General features: G+C 33.9%; 1 protein-coding gene across 1 annotated transcript in view; it reads left to right on the top strand.

The window, feature by feature from the left end:
* LOC107694135 (choline transporter-like protein 4) overlaps window positions 1-12,619 on the top strand; it is a 25,904-nt gene extending 13,285 nt beyond the window's left edge. Inside the window, exons 9-21 of the mRNA XM_016493745.1 lie at window positions 444-556; window positions 987-1,109; window positions 2,043-2,142; window positions 2,683-2,775; window positions 3,138-3,240; window positions 4,050-4,309; window positions 4,725-4,819; window positions 5,738-5,841; window positions 5,934-6,007; window positions 8,340-8,410; window positions 8,488-8,582; window positions 11,619-11,703; window positions 11,787-12,619. Of these exons, the coding sequence (XP_016349231.1) occupies window positions 444-556; window positions 987-1,109; window positions 2,043-2,142; window positions 2,683-2,775; window positions 3,138-3,240; window positions 4,050-4,309; window positions 4,725-4,819; window positions 5,738-5,841; window positions 5,934-6,007; window positions 8,340-8,410; window positions 8,488-8,582; window positions 11,619-11,703; window positions 11,787-11,893 (1,423 nt within the window). The 3' untranslated portion in view covers window positions 11,894-12,619. The remainder of the gene's footprint in view (window positions 1-443; window positions 557-986; window positions 1,110-2,042; window positions 2,143-2,682; window positions 2,776-3,137; window positions 3,241-4,049; window positions 4,310-4,724; window positions 4,820-5,737; window positions 5,842-5,933; window positions 6,008-8,339; window positions 8,411-8,487; window positions 8,583-11,618; window positions 11,704-11,786) is intronic.
* Window positions 12,620-14,230: the final 1,611 nt, after the last annotated feature.

The following is a 14,230-nucleotide window of genomic DNA, read 5'->3' as shown; positions in this document are numbered from 1 at the left end:
CTTAAATTGTGTTCCGAAGACGAACGAAGCTTTTACGGGTTTGGAATGACAAAATTTTCATTTTGGGGTGGAGTAACCCTTTAACGACGAGGGCGAACAAGAGGGAGAATGTGAGCACTGTGTGTTCATCAAAATAAAAGTCTGATGCGCCGTCAAAATAAAAGTCCCGCCTCGAATGCATCGGCCAAACAGAAAAACTTATCGGCCGATATTTGAAAAATGCCAATAATATATCGGCCTTGGCGATATATCGGTCGACCACTAATTACTAAATATTACCAGACTATAATTACTGCTGCAATTTAAACTGTTAAAATATTTGAAATAGCATGCACATTTTGGCATTTATTATTTGGAGATTTTATGTTCTTGACTATGAGGTTCTGTGAGAGTTTTTGTGTCATATTTGCGATTTTGCATTGACTTGTCGCTCTGTGTGTCAGTGGTCTGGTGATTGCGATGGTGGTCAGCGTTCTCTTCCTGCTGCTGCTGCGTTTCACGGCGCCGGTTCTCGTCTGGGTTCTCATCATCGGCGTTCTGGCGGTCGGCGCCTTCGGTACGGTGACCAGTGTGTTTATTAAATGCTTCTCTTAACTTGTTACACTGTGTTCTCACCAGGTATGACATCCTCAAGTGATTAATCTCATATCTGACGTGTTCATCAGAGTTTTTGTCCTAACCAGCCGTGAGAAACAATGTGCATCTGACGTGTTTTCTGTCATTCGTTCAGCTCAGAAATCTCACTGAAACATCACATGCTTTTATAATGTACTAGATGCTGGACACATAGTTGCACATGATTTCATTGAAGATTAATGAGTGATTAATGAATAATGAATGTTCTTGTTGTTTCTGTGCTTTTTAGCATCTAAAATAGCTGATCGTATTTTTGATGCCTTATTTATAAATCTTAAACACTGTAAACACTGATGTTAGCTGATAGTGATTTTTCTGTGTCATAATCTTGTGTTCTTGTTTTCTGTCAGGAATCTGGTACTGTTATAATGAGTACATGTCTCTGGTGAGCTCTAGCCTGACCTTCAGTAACGTGGGTTTCACCAGTAACGTGCAGGTCTATCTGCAGGTGCGAGACACCTGGCTGGCCTTCTGTGAGTCACTGCACTTTGTTTTTAGCATTGTTGGCACGTCTGTGTTTCAATGGAATATTAGAACCTTATTAATTCAGTTCAGTTTCTCTTTTCAATTCAATGGGCATACAGTATGTGCACAACAAAAACTTTGTTTTTCAACTTCTTGCCAAAGAATTGACCTGTGTACAATGTGAAATGAAGAAATTAATCATAATAATTTTTTTTACAAATAGAGCATACTAATAATATTAACAAATAAAATAAAACTTTAATGAAATTTAATTAAAATACATTTTATAATAATCAAGATTTTTTTTTATTACTTTCGGCCCCTCATACACAATTCCATAATAATTATACAGAATTGTATAAATTAACTGAAAAATGTATATAGATTAAACCTTTTTATTAATTTATTTATTGAAGGCTTATTATTTGTTACTGCCCTTTTTTCATAATAAGCGTCATTTCCACTGAAAGATGCAAAAACAAAGCAGTTACTTAAAAAAAGATTTTTTACTTTAAACACCTGAAAAATTACACCTTTCATAACATTTTCACAAATTTCATATACAAATTATATATTTAAAAATCATATTTCTAAACATTTTTAAAAAATATTTTCAAAGTGAATCCCTTGTCAGAGTTTTCAACAATTTCACCACGTTGACAGATATATCTTTTTTTATTTATTTTTTTTATTTTTTTTAAATGTGTTATTTCCTTAAGGATACTTTCCCTTATATTCTCATTTTAAATAGCCTCTGAATACATTTGGGAAATAAATTTATTATGTGCTTTATACATTATCTGTTCAATTTCAGTTGACCCACCCAATTTTAATGATCACCCAAATTTAAAGCACATAATTGATAGCTAATTTGCAGTAATTTAATTAAAAAAAATGTAACATCAATCAGTCTAGTGACAATCTTTCTGTCTGTGTTATAGTGATTATTCTGTGTGTTGTCGAGGCCATTCTCCTGCTGGCATTGATCTTCCTGAGAACTCGTATTCTCATCGCTATCGCTCTTATTCAGGAGACCAGCAAGTAAATAAACACACACACACACACACACACACACATTGGTTTTACTTTCTCTCTCTCTCATAGACATCTCATAGTAGTTATATCCAAAACTTGCTCAGAAACACACAGACAATCAGTGCTCATGCACTGCACACATATGTGTAATATTCTCATCAGCAGTCATGAATGCTCTCCTGCTGGCGTTGATCTTCCTGAGAACTCGTATTCTCATCGCTATCGCTCTTATTCAGGAGACCAGCAAGTAAATAAACACACACACACACACACACACACACATTGGTTTTACTTTCTCTCTCTCATAGACATCTCATAGTAGTTATATCCAAAACTTGCTCAGAAACACAGACAATCAGTGCTCATGCACTGCACACATATGTGTAATATTCTCATCAGCAGTCATGAATGCAGAGCACAATCTAAAAATGATCACATTAATCATATCATCATGTTAATGTTTGAACTGATTCGAAGAAGTACAGTTTTCTGTCTATGGGAGTTTGACTTGAGTAGTGAGTAAAACGTGTGTGTGTGTGTTTTCAGGGCGCTGGGTCACATGATGTCAACACTGATCTATCCCATCGTCACATTTGTGCTGCTGTTGGTGTGTGTGTCGTACTGGGGAATCACAGCGCTGTATCCTTCACACACAAGTGTAAACTGATCTAGATTGAAGCATCTGACAAATCAATAAATGTAGATGTGAACAGCCAAGGAGTTATACATAACCAAACTGAAGCAAACCAAATATAACTGAACAGATCTGCTTCAAATGAATGCATCACCAAACTGTGTTTTTCTCCAGATCAGCAGTTATTTTTGTATTACTGAGATACTGTGTCGTTCTGATTTTTTTATTTTTTATTTTGATATATTTATACTGTTTCATTTGAATTAAATTTTAGTAATTCTGTTGTGTTTTTGTCATAGTGTATATGGATGTATTCAGTGTTTTCATGTTTCATATGTTGTGAGTCTTTAACTGAGCGTGTGTTCAGATATCTGGCCACATCAGGCGCTCCTGTCTACAAGGTGGTGGCGATGAACACATCACAGGGAGACTGCAGCGTCATACAAGTCAACGAGACCTGCGACCCGGAGGTCACACACACACGTTCACACACACACTGTTCCTTGTGAAGGGTGTCAATGATTGTCTTCTGGACAACTGTCAGATCAGCAGTCTTCCCCATGATTGTGTAGCCTAGTGAACCAAACTGAGAGACCATTTTGAAGGCTCAGGAAACTTTTGCAGGTGTTTTGAGTTGATTAGCTGATTGCATGTCACCATATTCTAATTTGTTGAGATAGTGAATTGGTGGGTTTTTGTTAAATGTGAGCCAAAATCATCACAATTAAAAGAACTAAAGACTTAAACTACTTCAGTCTGTGTGCATTGAATTTATTTAATACACGAGTTTCACACTTTGAGTTGAATTACTGAAATAAATGAACTTTTCCACGACGTTCTAATTTATTGAGATGCACCTGTATATTATATTGATTTAAAAACAATTTTTTTTTTACATCTTTAAACTAAATTTTTTTTTTGTTTTTTTACATTTTCAAATAATTTTTTTGATCAAATTCAGACTTATATTGTTCTATTTACATTTCAATGCAAAAATAAAACTAAATATAAATAAGAAATGAAAATATGCTTCAAAGGCATGTTTTTTCTCCATTTTCTCCTTCTCTTGAGATATGGCATGACTTGTGATCCATGGTTTGGGCGTCTCCGGTTTAGGTTTACATTGAGATACTGAGATCTCCTCTGAAGCTTTAGAGAAGAGTTTACTGGAGTCTTTTTCTCAGTAGAAACCCTCACCTGAGAAGCAGGAGACTTCGGTCTGCATTTAATCTGTAACAGGAATAACTGAGATCTCGTGTGTCTCTGTTTTTCTCCACAGACGTTCAACAGTACGCAGTATCCCACGTGTCCGTCGGCGCGCTGCGTCTTCATTAACTATAACGAGGAGGGTTTGTTCCAGAGGAACCTCTTTAACCTGCAGATCTATAACGTGGTTGCGTTCCTGTGGTGTGTGAACTTCGTCATCGCTCTGGGTCACTGCACGCTCGCCGGAGCCTTCGGCTCTTATTACTGGGCCTTCAGCAAACCGGCAGATATCCCAACATTCCCTCTGATCCAGTCCTTCATGAGAGCGCTGCGGTAAGACACATGAAACTGGAGAAATGTAGGTTATTGGTGGAAAATGCACTGTGGTTCAGTTCTAACCACAAGACAGAGTCTGTCAGAGCTGATCCAGGATCAGTGTGTGACAACATTAAGCTGGGAGTCACTTCAAAACAAATGACTTTCACAATCTGTTTTACTTCTATAATGATACAGAACATTCAGTGGGAAATAAAGTACTGCAGTACATCATTTATCTGAAGTGTGAATATGAAAGTGCACTGGTCAATTGATCACAGTAAGAGCATAAATGTGTTTTAAGAAATCACTTCATGTCACTGTGGTTTCAGACTCTAGATGGCGCTCATGATTCCAGCTGCATTTATGAGGGAGAGGTTGTGTCAGAAATGTGTCTGTGACTGATTTCTTCTGCTCTCTTGATTTCTGTCAGGTATCACGTGGGCTCTCTGGCGTTCGGCGCGCTGATTCTCACGCTGGTGCAGATCGTCAGGATCTTTCTGGAGTATCTGGACCACAAGTTCAAAGGTCAGAGAAGATCTTTCACTTCTGCGCTTTCTGTCGTCTTCAAAACTTTAAGTATTTTTTTCTTTTATATTTAGTGTGTCAGCACTGCAAAAAGTCATTTTTAGTATTTACTTGAGAAGCAAAATTACAAAATATCATGTTATATTTAATTTATTTTGTTTAAAAGTATCTTATTTATGAATGTTTAGATATTCGTACTGGAAAACAGACTAAAATACAACACTTTTTAGTGTGTGTGTTTTTTTTTTAGTCAAATGTGGAGTTTAGTGCAGACGTCTGACATCAAACATCACTGCAAACAGATATTTGATTCATTTTATTCTGACTCTTCACCAGTGTTAATTTAGTACGATTTATGTACTATTATAGTTTTTATTAATACTTTGAATGTTTAGTAATTTTTAGTAATTTTATGTGTTTTCGTAATTTTTATTAGTTTTTTAATATGATCAGGTTTAGGTTGATTTTATATTTCAGATTTATTCATTTATTTAAAAATGTAAAATTTGATATATATATATAAAAAAAAAATCCAATTTCAGTGCTTCACCTTACATGTATTTCAGTTGATCACTAAGGGAACAGTTTTTTTTTTTTTTTCATCTATTTACATTTTATTTTTTCAGGTTTATTTCAGTTAGCAAAATGCTTTTAATAGTTTTAGATTTAGTTAATGATAATAACTCTACACTAATGTGTAATAATTACAGTTTACACTTTCCAAACACTGTAAGATGTAAAAATGTGTTTGTCTAGAATCCAGATTGACTTATTTGTTTGTTGTCGTAAACAGCATTATTTACAATCAATCAGGAGTTGATATACCATGTACACTAATCTGTTTTATTGAAAGCAGGTGTTTCTGAATGATGAACTGTGTGTGTGTGTGTGTGTGTGTGTGTGTGTGTGTGTGTTCAGAGGCTCAGAACCCGTGCACGCGCTTCATCATGTGCTGCCTTAAATGCTGCTTCTGGTGTCTGGAGAAATTCATCAAGTTCATCAACAGGAACGCTTACATCATGGTACATAAACCCTCTCTCTCACGCACATAAAATCATCAGCCGAGTGAGTGAGTGAATAAATGAATAAATGTCAGCGTTTCTCTGGTTTGTAGATCGCCATATATGGGAAGAACTTCTGTGTGTCCGCTAAGAATGCTTTCTCTCTGCTCATGAGGAACATTATACGGTGAGACCACAGTCTGGAATCATTCAGCAGTTATTGATTGAAGTATCAGAATGTGCTCTAAAGCATAGAAACCAAACCACTAAAACAAAATACTTTTTTTTTTCCTCAGAATTGATCGTTTATATGTGGTTGATTGCAAGTTAAACGCTTGTAATTGCTGGTTTACATGTTGCAATTCTGACGACTTTTTCTGAGTTTTCACATCGCAGTTGTTTTGTTTCGTTTCGTTTCGTTTTGTTTTGTTTCTTGTTTTTTGTTTTTTGTTTTGTTTTGTTTCTTGTTTTTTTGTTGTTTGTGTTTTGTTTTGTTGTTTTGTGTTTTGTTTTGTTTCGTTTCTTGTTTTTTGTTTTGTTTTGTATCGTTTCTTGTTTTGTTTTGTTTTGTTGTTTGTTTTGTTGTTTTGTGTTTTATTTTGTTTTGTTTTGTTTTGTTTCTTGTTTTTTGTTTTGTTTAGTTTCGTTTCTTGTTTTTTGTTTTGTGTGTTGTTTTGTTTTGTTGTTTGTGTTTTGTTGTTTTGTGTTTTGTTTTGTTTTGTTGCTTTTGTGTTTTGTTTTGTTGTTTTGTGTTTTGTTTTGTTTTGTTGCTTTTGTGTTTTGTTTTGTTGTTTTGTGTTTTGTTTTGTTTTGTTGCTTTTGTGTTTGTGTGTGTGTGTGTGTGTGTGTGTGTGTGTGTGTGTGTGTGTTCAGAGGCTCAGAACCCGTGCACGCGCTTCATCATGTGCTGCCTTAAATGCTGCTTCTGGTGTCTGGAGAAATTCATCAAGTTCATCAACAGGAACGCTTACATCATGGTACATAAACCCTCTCTCTCACGCACATAAAATCATCAGCCGAGTGAGTGAGTGAATAAATGAATAAATGTCAGCGTTTCTCTGGTTTGTAGATCGCCATATATGGGAAGAACTTCTGTGTGTCCGCTAAGAATGCTTTCTCTCTGCTCATGAGGAACATTATACGGTGAGACCACAGTCTGGAATCATTCAGCAGTTATTGATTGAAGTATCAGAATGTGCTCTAAAGCATAGAAACCAAACCACTAAAACAAAATACTTTTTTTTTTCCTCAGAATTGATCGTTTATATGTGGTTGATTGCAAGTTAAACGCTTGTAATTGCTGGTTTACATGTTGCAATTCTGACGACTTTTTCTGAGTTTTCACATCGCAGTTGTTTTGTTTTGTTTCGTTTCGTTTTGTTTTGTTTCTTGTTTTTTGTTTTTTGTTTTGTTTCGTTTCTTGTTTTTTTGTTGTTTGTGTTTTGTTTTGTTGTTTTGTTTTGTTTCGTTTCTTGTTTTTTGTTTTTTGTTTTGTTTTGTTTCGTTTCTTGTTTTTTGTTTTGTTTTGTATCGTTTCTTGTTTTGTTTTGTTTTGTTGTTTGTTTTGTTGTTTTGTGTTTTATTTTGTTTTGTTTTGTTTTGTTTCTTGTTTTTTGTTTTGTTTAGTTTCGTTTCTTGTTTTTTGTTTTGTGTGTTGTTTTGTTTTGTTGTTTGTGTTTTGTTGTTTTGTGTTTTGTTTTGTTTTGTTGCTTTTGTGTTTTGTTTTGTTGTTTTGTGTTTTGTTTTGTGTTTGTTCCTACCATGGAATAAAGCTTATCTCAAATTTCAGACTTTTTCTCACAAGTGTATATTTTACAATTGCAAGTTACAAACTCATATTCACAAATTTACGAAATATAGTTAATGTAATATAATAAAATATATATATATCTATATCTATATCTATATATATATATATATAAAATATAAATGTAAATTTTTTATGCGAAATATATTTTTATTTATTATTTTTAAATGTATTTATTTCATAAAGTTCGATTTAAGTTCGATCAAAATCATGCAAAATTTACTGCAAAACATTTTTCATTTTATTAAGTATTTTTAGTGTATTTATTAATTTGATATGGAGGTGAAATGGGTGTTCATTTAAAATGTACCTCAAATTTTTCTTATTTTCCTTATTTTGTATTATGTAAATTAGTTCATGTACTTTCATTTAGTAATTAGCTATAAAATTGCAAAGATTTTGGTTTAATGCGAGAATTTGTATATTTGTTTTTCCCCCCATTACTGAATAAAAAATGAAAGGTAATTGCAACTTTTTAACTCACAATTCTTACTTCTCTTCTCTTTAAATTATAAGTTAATAAGCTTTCATAGTTTTGGGCAAAAGATGGAAAAGATGTTTTGTTTCTTATTGTGTGTCGTCGAGTCACATCTGGTTATAGGAACAGTGTTATGAAGCTCTAAAGAGCAACTCAAGAACCCAATACAGAAATCTGGTTCCTCAAGAGGAGATGTATTTGTTTCTGAAGAGGTGGTTTTGTTGTTGTTGTCAGGGTGGTGGTGCTGGATAAAGTGACGGATCTGCTGCTGTTCTTCGGGAAGCTGCTGGTGGTCGGTGGAGTTGGTGAGAGATTAGACACACCTCAGATCTCTGGAGCTTCATGTGTGAGCTGAAGCTGATTACGTCTCGTCTGTTTTCAGGTGTGCTGGCCTTCTTCTTCTTCTCCGGCAGGATTCAGACTCCAGGAACCACGTTTGAAACGGCGGCTCTCAACTACTACTGGATGCCCATCATAGTGAGACTCACATTCACACCTCGCATTACTGATTGACATTTGGTCAAATGTTCAGCAGTCAGAATCTCACTGACATTATGATGTCGTCATCTTTGCATACTGAATGCTGATTGGTCTTTTCTTACATGTATTTAACTATATGCCACATACAGTGACCCTGTGTTCAGCATTGCAGTTACACACAGAACAACAGAATTTCACCAAACCTGTCAACTATTTCACCCCAAAAATCAAAAAGAAAAAAGAAATTATATTTTGCATACTTGTCCTTTTAAATATATATTTTTGCAAGATATATTTTGGTATCTGATGTAATGCATTTAAGCAAAAACTTTGCATTACAGTAAATGTTTTAATGCTACATTTTTTTGCAAAAAATATACTGAACAAAATTATAAACGCAGCACTTTTGTTTTTGCCCCCATGTTTCATGAGCTGAACTCAAAGATCTAAGACTTTTTCTATGTACACAAAAGGCCTATTTCTCTCAAATATTGTTCACAAATCTGTCTAAATCTGTGTTAGTGAGCACTTCTCCTTTGCCGAGATAATCCATCCGCCTCACAGGTGTGGCATATAAAGATGCTGATTAGACAGCATGATTATTGCACAGGTGTGCCTTAGGCTGGCCACAATAAAAGGCCACTCTAAAATGTGCAGTTTTATCACACAGAACAATGTCGCAAGTTTTGAAGGGAGCGTGCAATTGGCATGCTGACTGCAGGAATGTCCACCAGAGCTGTTGCCCATGAATTGAATGTTCATTTCTCTACCATAAGCCGTCTCCAAAGGCGTTTCAGAGAATTTGGCAGTACATCCAACCGGCCTCACAACCGCAGACCACGTGTAACCACTGGTGCTCTGGATCGGCGTATACGACAGCGTGTTTCAGTTCCTGCCAATATCCAGCAACTTCGCACAGCCATTGAAGAGGGGTGGACCAACATTCCACAGGCCACAATCAATAACCTGATCAACTCTATGCGAAGGAGATGTGTTGCACTGCGTGAGGCAAATGGTGGTCACACCAGATACTGACTGGTTTTCGGACCCCCCCGGACCCCCAATACAGTAAAACTGCACATTTTAGAGTAACCTTTTATTTTGGCCAGCCTAAGGCACACCTGTGCAATAATCATGCTGTCTAATCAACATCTTGATATGCCACACCTGTGAGGTGGATGGATTATCTCGGCAAAGGAGAAGTGCTCACTAACACAGATTTAGACAGATTTGTGAACAATATTTGAGAGAAATAGGCCTTTTGTGTACATAGAAAAAGTCTTAGATCTTTGAGTTAAGCTCATGAAAAATGGGGGCAAAAACAAAAGTGTTGCGTTTATAATTTTGTTCAGTGTATATATTTTTATTGTTTTATTTGTTATGAGATTTTCACGGTTCAATCAATATCTAAATATACCTTAATCTCTTTCCTTGAAAGTAAAACATCTGGAGGCAAATTATACTTATTAAAATAAAAAATATTTTGCAAAATTATTATTGTAAAATTATTTTATTTATTTGCATTACAGTAAATATTTTAAATACAATTTTTATGGAAAAATATTTTTATTTTATTTTCTTCTTCTTCTTCTTCTTCTTATTATTATTATTAATTGTTTATTATTATTATTTGGTTTGTGTTTTTTTCCACGAAGTTCAAACAAAATAGTCAAAAAAAAAAGTCCTTAAAAGTAAAACACCTGCATGCAAAATAGAATAATTTTTATGCTAAATATATATATATAAACAAATATTTTAAATACAATTTTTATGGAAAAATATTTTTATTTTATTTTCTTCTTCTTCTTCTTATTATTATTATTATTATTAATTGTTTATTATTATTATTTGGTTTGTGTTTTTTTCACGAAGTTCAAACAAAATAGTCAAAAAAAAAAAGTCCTTAAAAGTAAAACACCTGCATGCAAAATAGAATAATTTTTATTCTAAATATATATATATAAACAATTTTTTTCATATATTTGCGTTACATTAAATGCAAAATATCTTTATTTAATTTATTTATTTAATAGGTTTTTTTTAAATAATAAATTTAATAATTTATTTTGAGGTGAAATTGAGGTTTTCATGGTTCAATCAAAACCTAAATATGCCTCAATCTCTTTCCATAAAAGTTCTTAAAAATAAAACATCTGGATGCCTTACTATAAACGTAATAAAAAATAAATAAATAATTGCATTAAAATAATTACTGTAATGCAAATATATAAATAATATTTTTATGCAAAATTTATGGAAAAATATATAGTTTTATTTGATTTATTTGTTTGTTTGGTTGGTTGGTTTTTGAGGTGAAATTGGTATTTTCATGAAGTGCAAAATCCAAATATGTCTCAAACTCTTTCTTTAAACATCCTTAATGCTAAAACATCTGGATCTAAATCAGACCTAATAAAGGAAAATTATATCTTGGATAAAAATTTTTTATTTATATCTTTGCATTACAGTACATTTTTAAATGTGATTGTAAAATATGAAAAATTTATATTTTTAATTGATGTATTTTTTATTTTATTTTCATTAAATGCAAAATATTTTTTTATTTATTAATTTTTAAAAATATATGTATTTAATTTTGAGGTTAAAAATATAAATATGCCTTAAACTCTTTCCTTAAAAGTTCTTAAAAGTAAATCATCTCGATGCAAAATAGACTTTATAAAAAATATATATATATTTTGTGTAAAAGTAATTTTATTTATATATTTACATTACAGTAAATATTTTAAATGCAATTTTTATAGAAAATATATATTTTTATTTCATTCTTTTTTTTATTTTGAGGTGAAATGGGTGTTTTCAAGTTCAATCAAAATCTATATATATACAGTACCACAAATTTTCCCCTTAAAATTCCTTTCACTTCTGTTCCCTGTAATTTGTTGTTTAAATGTGTCCATGTACTTTCATTCAGTAATTAGCTGTACAGTTGCAAAGATTTTGGGACGAGATGTACAGTTGCAAATGTTTAGTTTTATAATGTGTGTGTGTGTGTGTGTGTGTGTGTGACAGACGGTGGTGTTCGGTGCGTATCTGATCGCTCACGGCTTCTTCAGTGTGTATAACATGGGTGTGGACACACTCTTCCTGTGTTTTTGTGAGTATCACACATATATAATGTCACATACAGTCAAGTTACTGTTTGAGGTGTTGTGTGTTTCACTGTGTTTTGTTGTTCAGTGGAGGATCTGGAGCGTAATGACGGCAGTCCACAGAAACCATACTTCATGTCCAAGAACCTGATGAAGATCCTCAACAAGAAGAACAAAGCGCCCAAGACGGGCTGATGACGATGATGATGACGACGAAGGTTTCTGACTTCATTCTCTCAAGCACCGTCACTTTCAACCGAAGCGTGAAGATCCCAGTGAATCCATGTACAGATGCTTTTAAACATTTTATTTTTTTCTTGTTACTGAGAATATCTGAGACTCGATCTCAGAGTTTTGTTTTCAACAGAACCAAGTGTAACTCGTGAATCAAAAGCACCAAAGATTAAGAATCACATCCAAACTGCTGGAAACCGTTTTACTGAAAATGTGCAAGAAACTTGGATGATGTCTGTGAGCCAAAGCTTTTATTATTAGCCATTATTTTCATTATAGTAATATATTTGGTTTATGCTTTTAATATGCGAGATGTGCACAGTGAAGCTATATTGCACATACAAATGACTGTTTTGGTGCAGATTAATAACTAAAGATCTGTTCTTCCAAGACTGCTGAACGTTTTTAAAGCTCCAAAATATGAGAGAATATCTGACACTCCATAAGCCTGAATGAAAGCCGCAGTTTTAAATGTTTTTATAGTTGCAGTAGTGCATGCTCTTTTCACATTTTTATATGATTTTCTGTTCAGTTATGTGTGATTTAGTGTAAACTGGAAATAAACAGAGAATATTTATTTAAAGACATATAAATGTAATAAAAAATGTTGCATATTACCGAGCGCTTGTTTTGAATACAGACTGATACTAATGGAAATTAACAGCTGGATTTATTAACTGAACTAAAGCAAGGCATCATTTATTTTGTAGTTTTGTTTAGAAACAGACGGTGAGTGTGTAATAAAATACATTGCCTTAAATATACATTATAGCTTGAATGCTTCCTTCAACTCCAAACCAGCAGAACCAGTTTCAGTGGTCATCAAGTCACCCAATTGTTAAAACCGGATCGTAATCGCTCAAGGCTGCAGTTATAATATAACTTACGCTCTATATAAAAGCAGATGCATTAGTATTATTTTCAGCAAATTACACACAACAGTGAGACGTCTCAAACTATTTATATATATATATATATATATATATAGGCTTACACACACACACATACTCACACGCACAAAATGCAAACATCACACCGATTGTATTAAATGTTTATTTCTCAAGTGCCAGAGAACAGGCCACACCCACTTTAGTTTCTGCCCCATATGCACAATAATTATATGCAATTTATCTACCAAAGGACATTTTATGGCAAAAAAAGACTTGTTACAAACATAATTAACCAGCGTTATGCAAAAAGGAACGAGACAAACAAAAGCAATTTCAACTAAAGCCACACACAAAATGCTGGGTAAAACGGACAAACCCAGCAATTGGGCTGTTTTGACCCAGCGGTTAAATGTTTAACCCAACCTTCTGGGTAGTAACCCAACCGCTGGGTCAAAACAAACCAATTGCTGGGTTTGTCCCTATTTTACCCAGCACTGGGTTGTATTTAACCCAGCATTTTTTAGAGTGCACCCAAACTCATCCAGAATCAACGGATTCTGAGCATAAACCCCGCCCACTTTATGCACAGCAGCTGTCAATCAACACGACCCCTGCTGTGACATTATACAAGTGGGCGTGGTCACAGGAGGTCCAAACCGGCCAATCACTTTGCAGAGAGAGGAAATCCACAGAAATGTTTTTTCACAGAACGTTTGTTACATTGACATACAGTTAAAACCGACGGGATTACAAACCATCACCTCTCGGCTGTCAATCAAACGTCACAGCCAATGACAGAGAGACTCTTAAAAACATCACGTACAATATCCATATATACACATATATACACACCGCAGCTCACGCTCACAACACTCGCTCCTGTGAGAACTCTGAAGGGTGTGTGAAAATTAAACTCACTTTTTAAAATTGTTCTAACATTCTTATTTATAATCTTTCAGGACATGACAACAATATGATCTTCACTGAATGCATAATGAATTTCCCGCCCACTGTCTTCACTCAACTGGATGTGTGTGAGTCAGGTATTGTGTGTCTGCTTTACACAACAAACACACAGCAGATAAAACTGTTGTGGAAACACTTCCTGAACAGACCTGACTGAAGCTCGTCCTGATCTGAACGTCTAAACCAGCACTCGCCTCAGCATCTGATCACCATTAGCTTATGACTAGCGTGTCTTTAGGACGTTCCTTTAAACTAAATCATACAGAAAACATTGTAAATAAAGTGTGGATCTCACAAAAGCATATTCAGCTCATATTTCACTCCAAACCAAAAACAAAATAAATGAATATATATATAATATACACTATATAATCATATATATATATACACACACACACATACATATATATATATATATATGAATGTATGTATATGTGTACAT

Source organism: Sinocyclocheilus anshuiensis, unplaced genomic scaffold (assembly GCF_001515605.1).
Source record: "Sinocyclocheilus anshuiensis isolate Anshui unplaced genomic scaffold, SAMN03320099.WGS_v1.1 scaffold1110, whole genome shotgun sequence".
NCBI classification, from domain to species: Eukaryota; Metazoa; Chordata; class Actinopteri; order Cypriniformes; family Cyprinidae; genus Sinocyclocheilus; species Sinocyclocheilus anshuiensis.
Note: the sequence above shows the minus strand (reverse complement) of the source record. Positions and strands in the feature narration are given on the sequence as shown.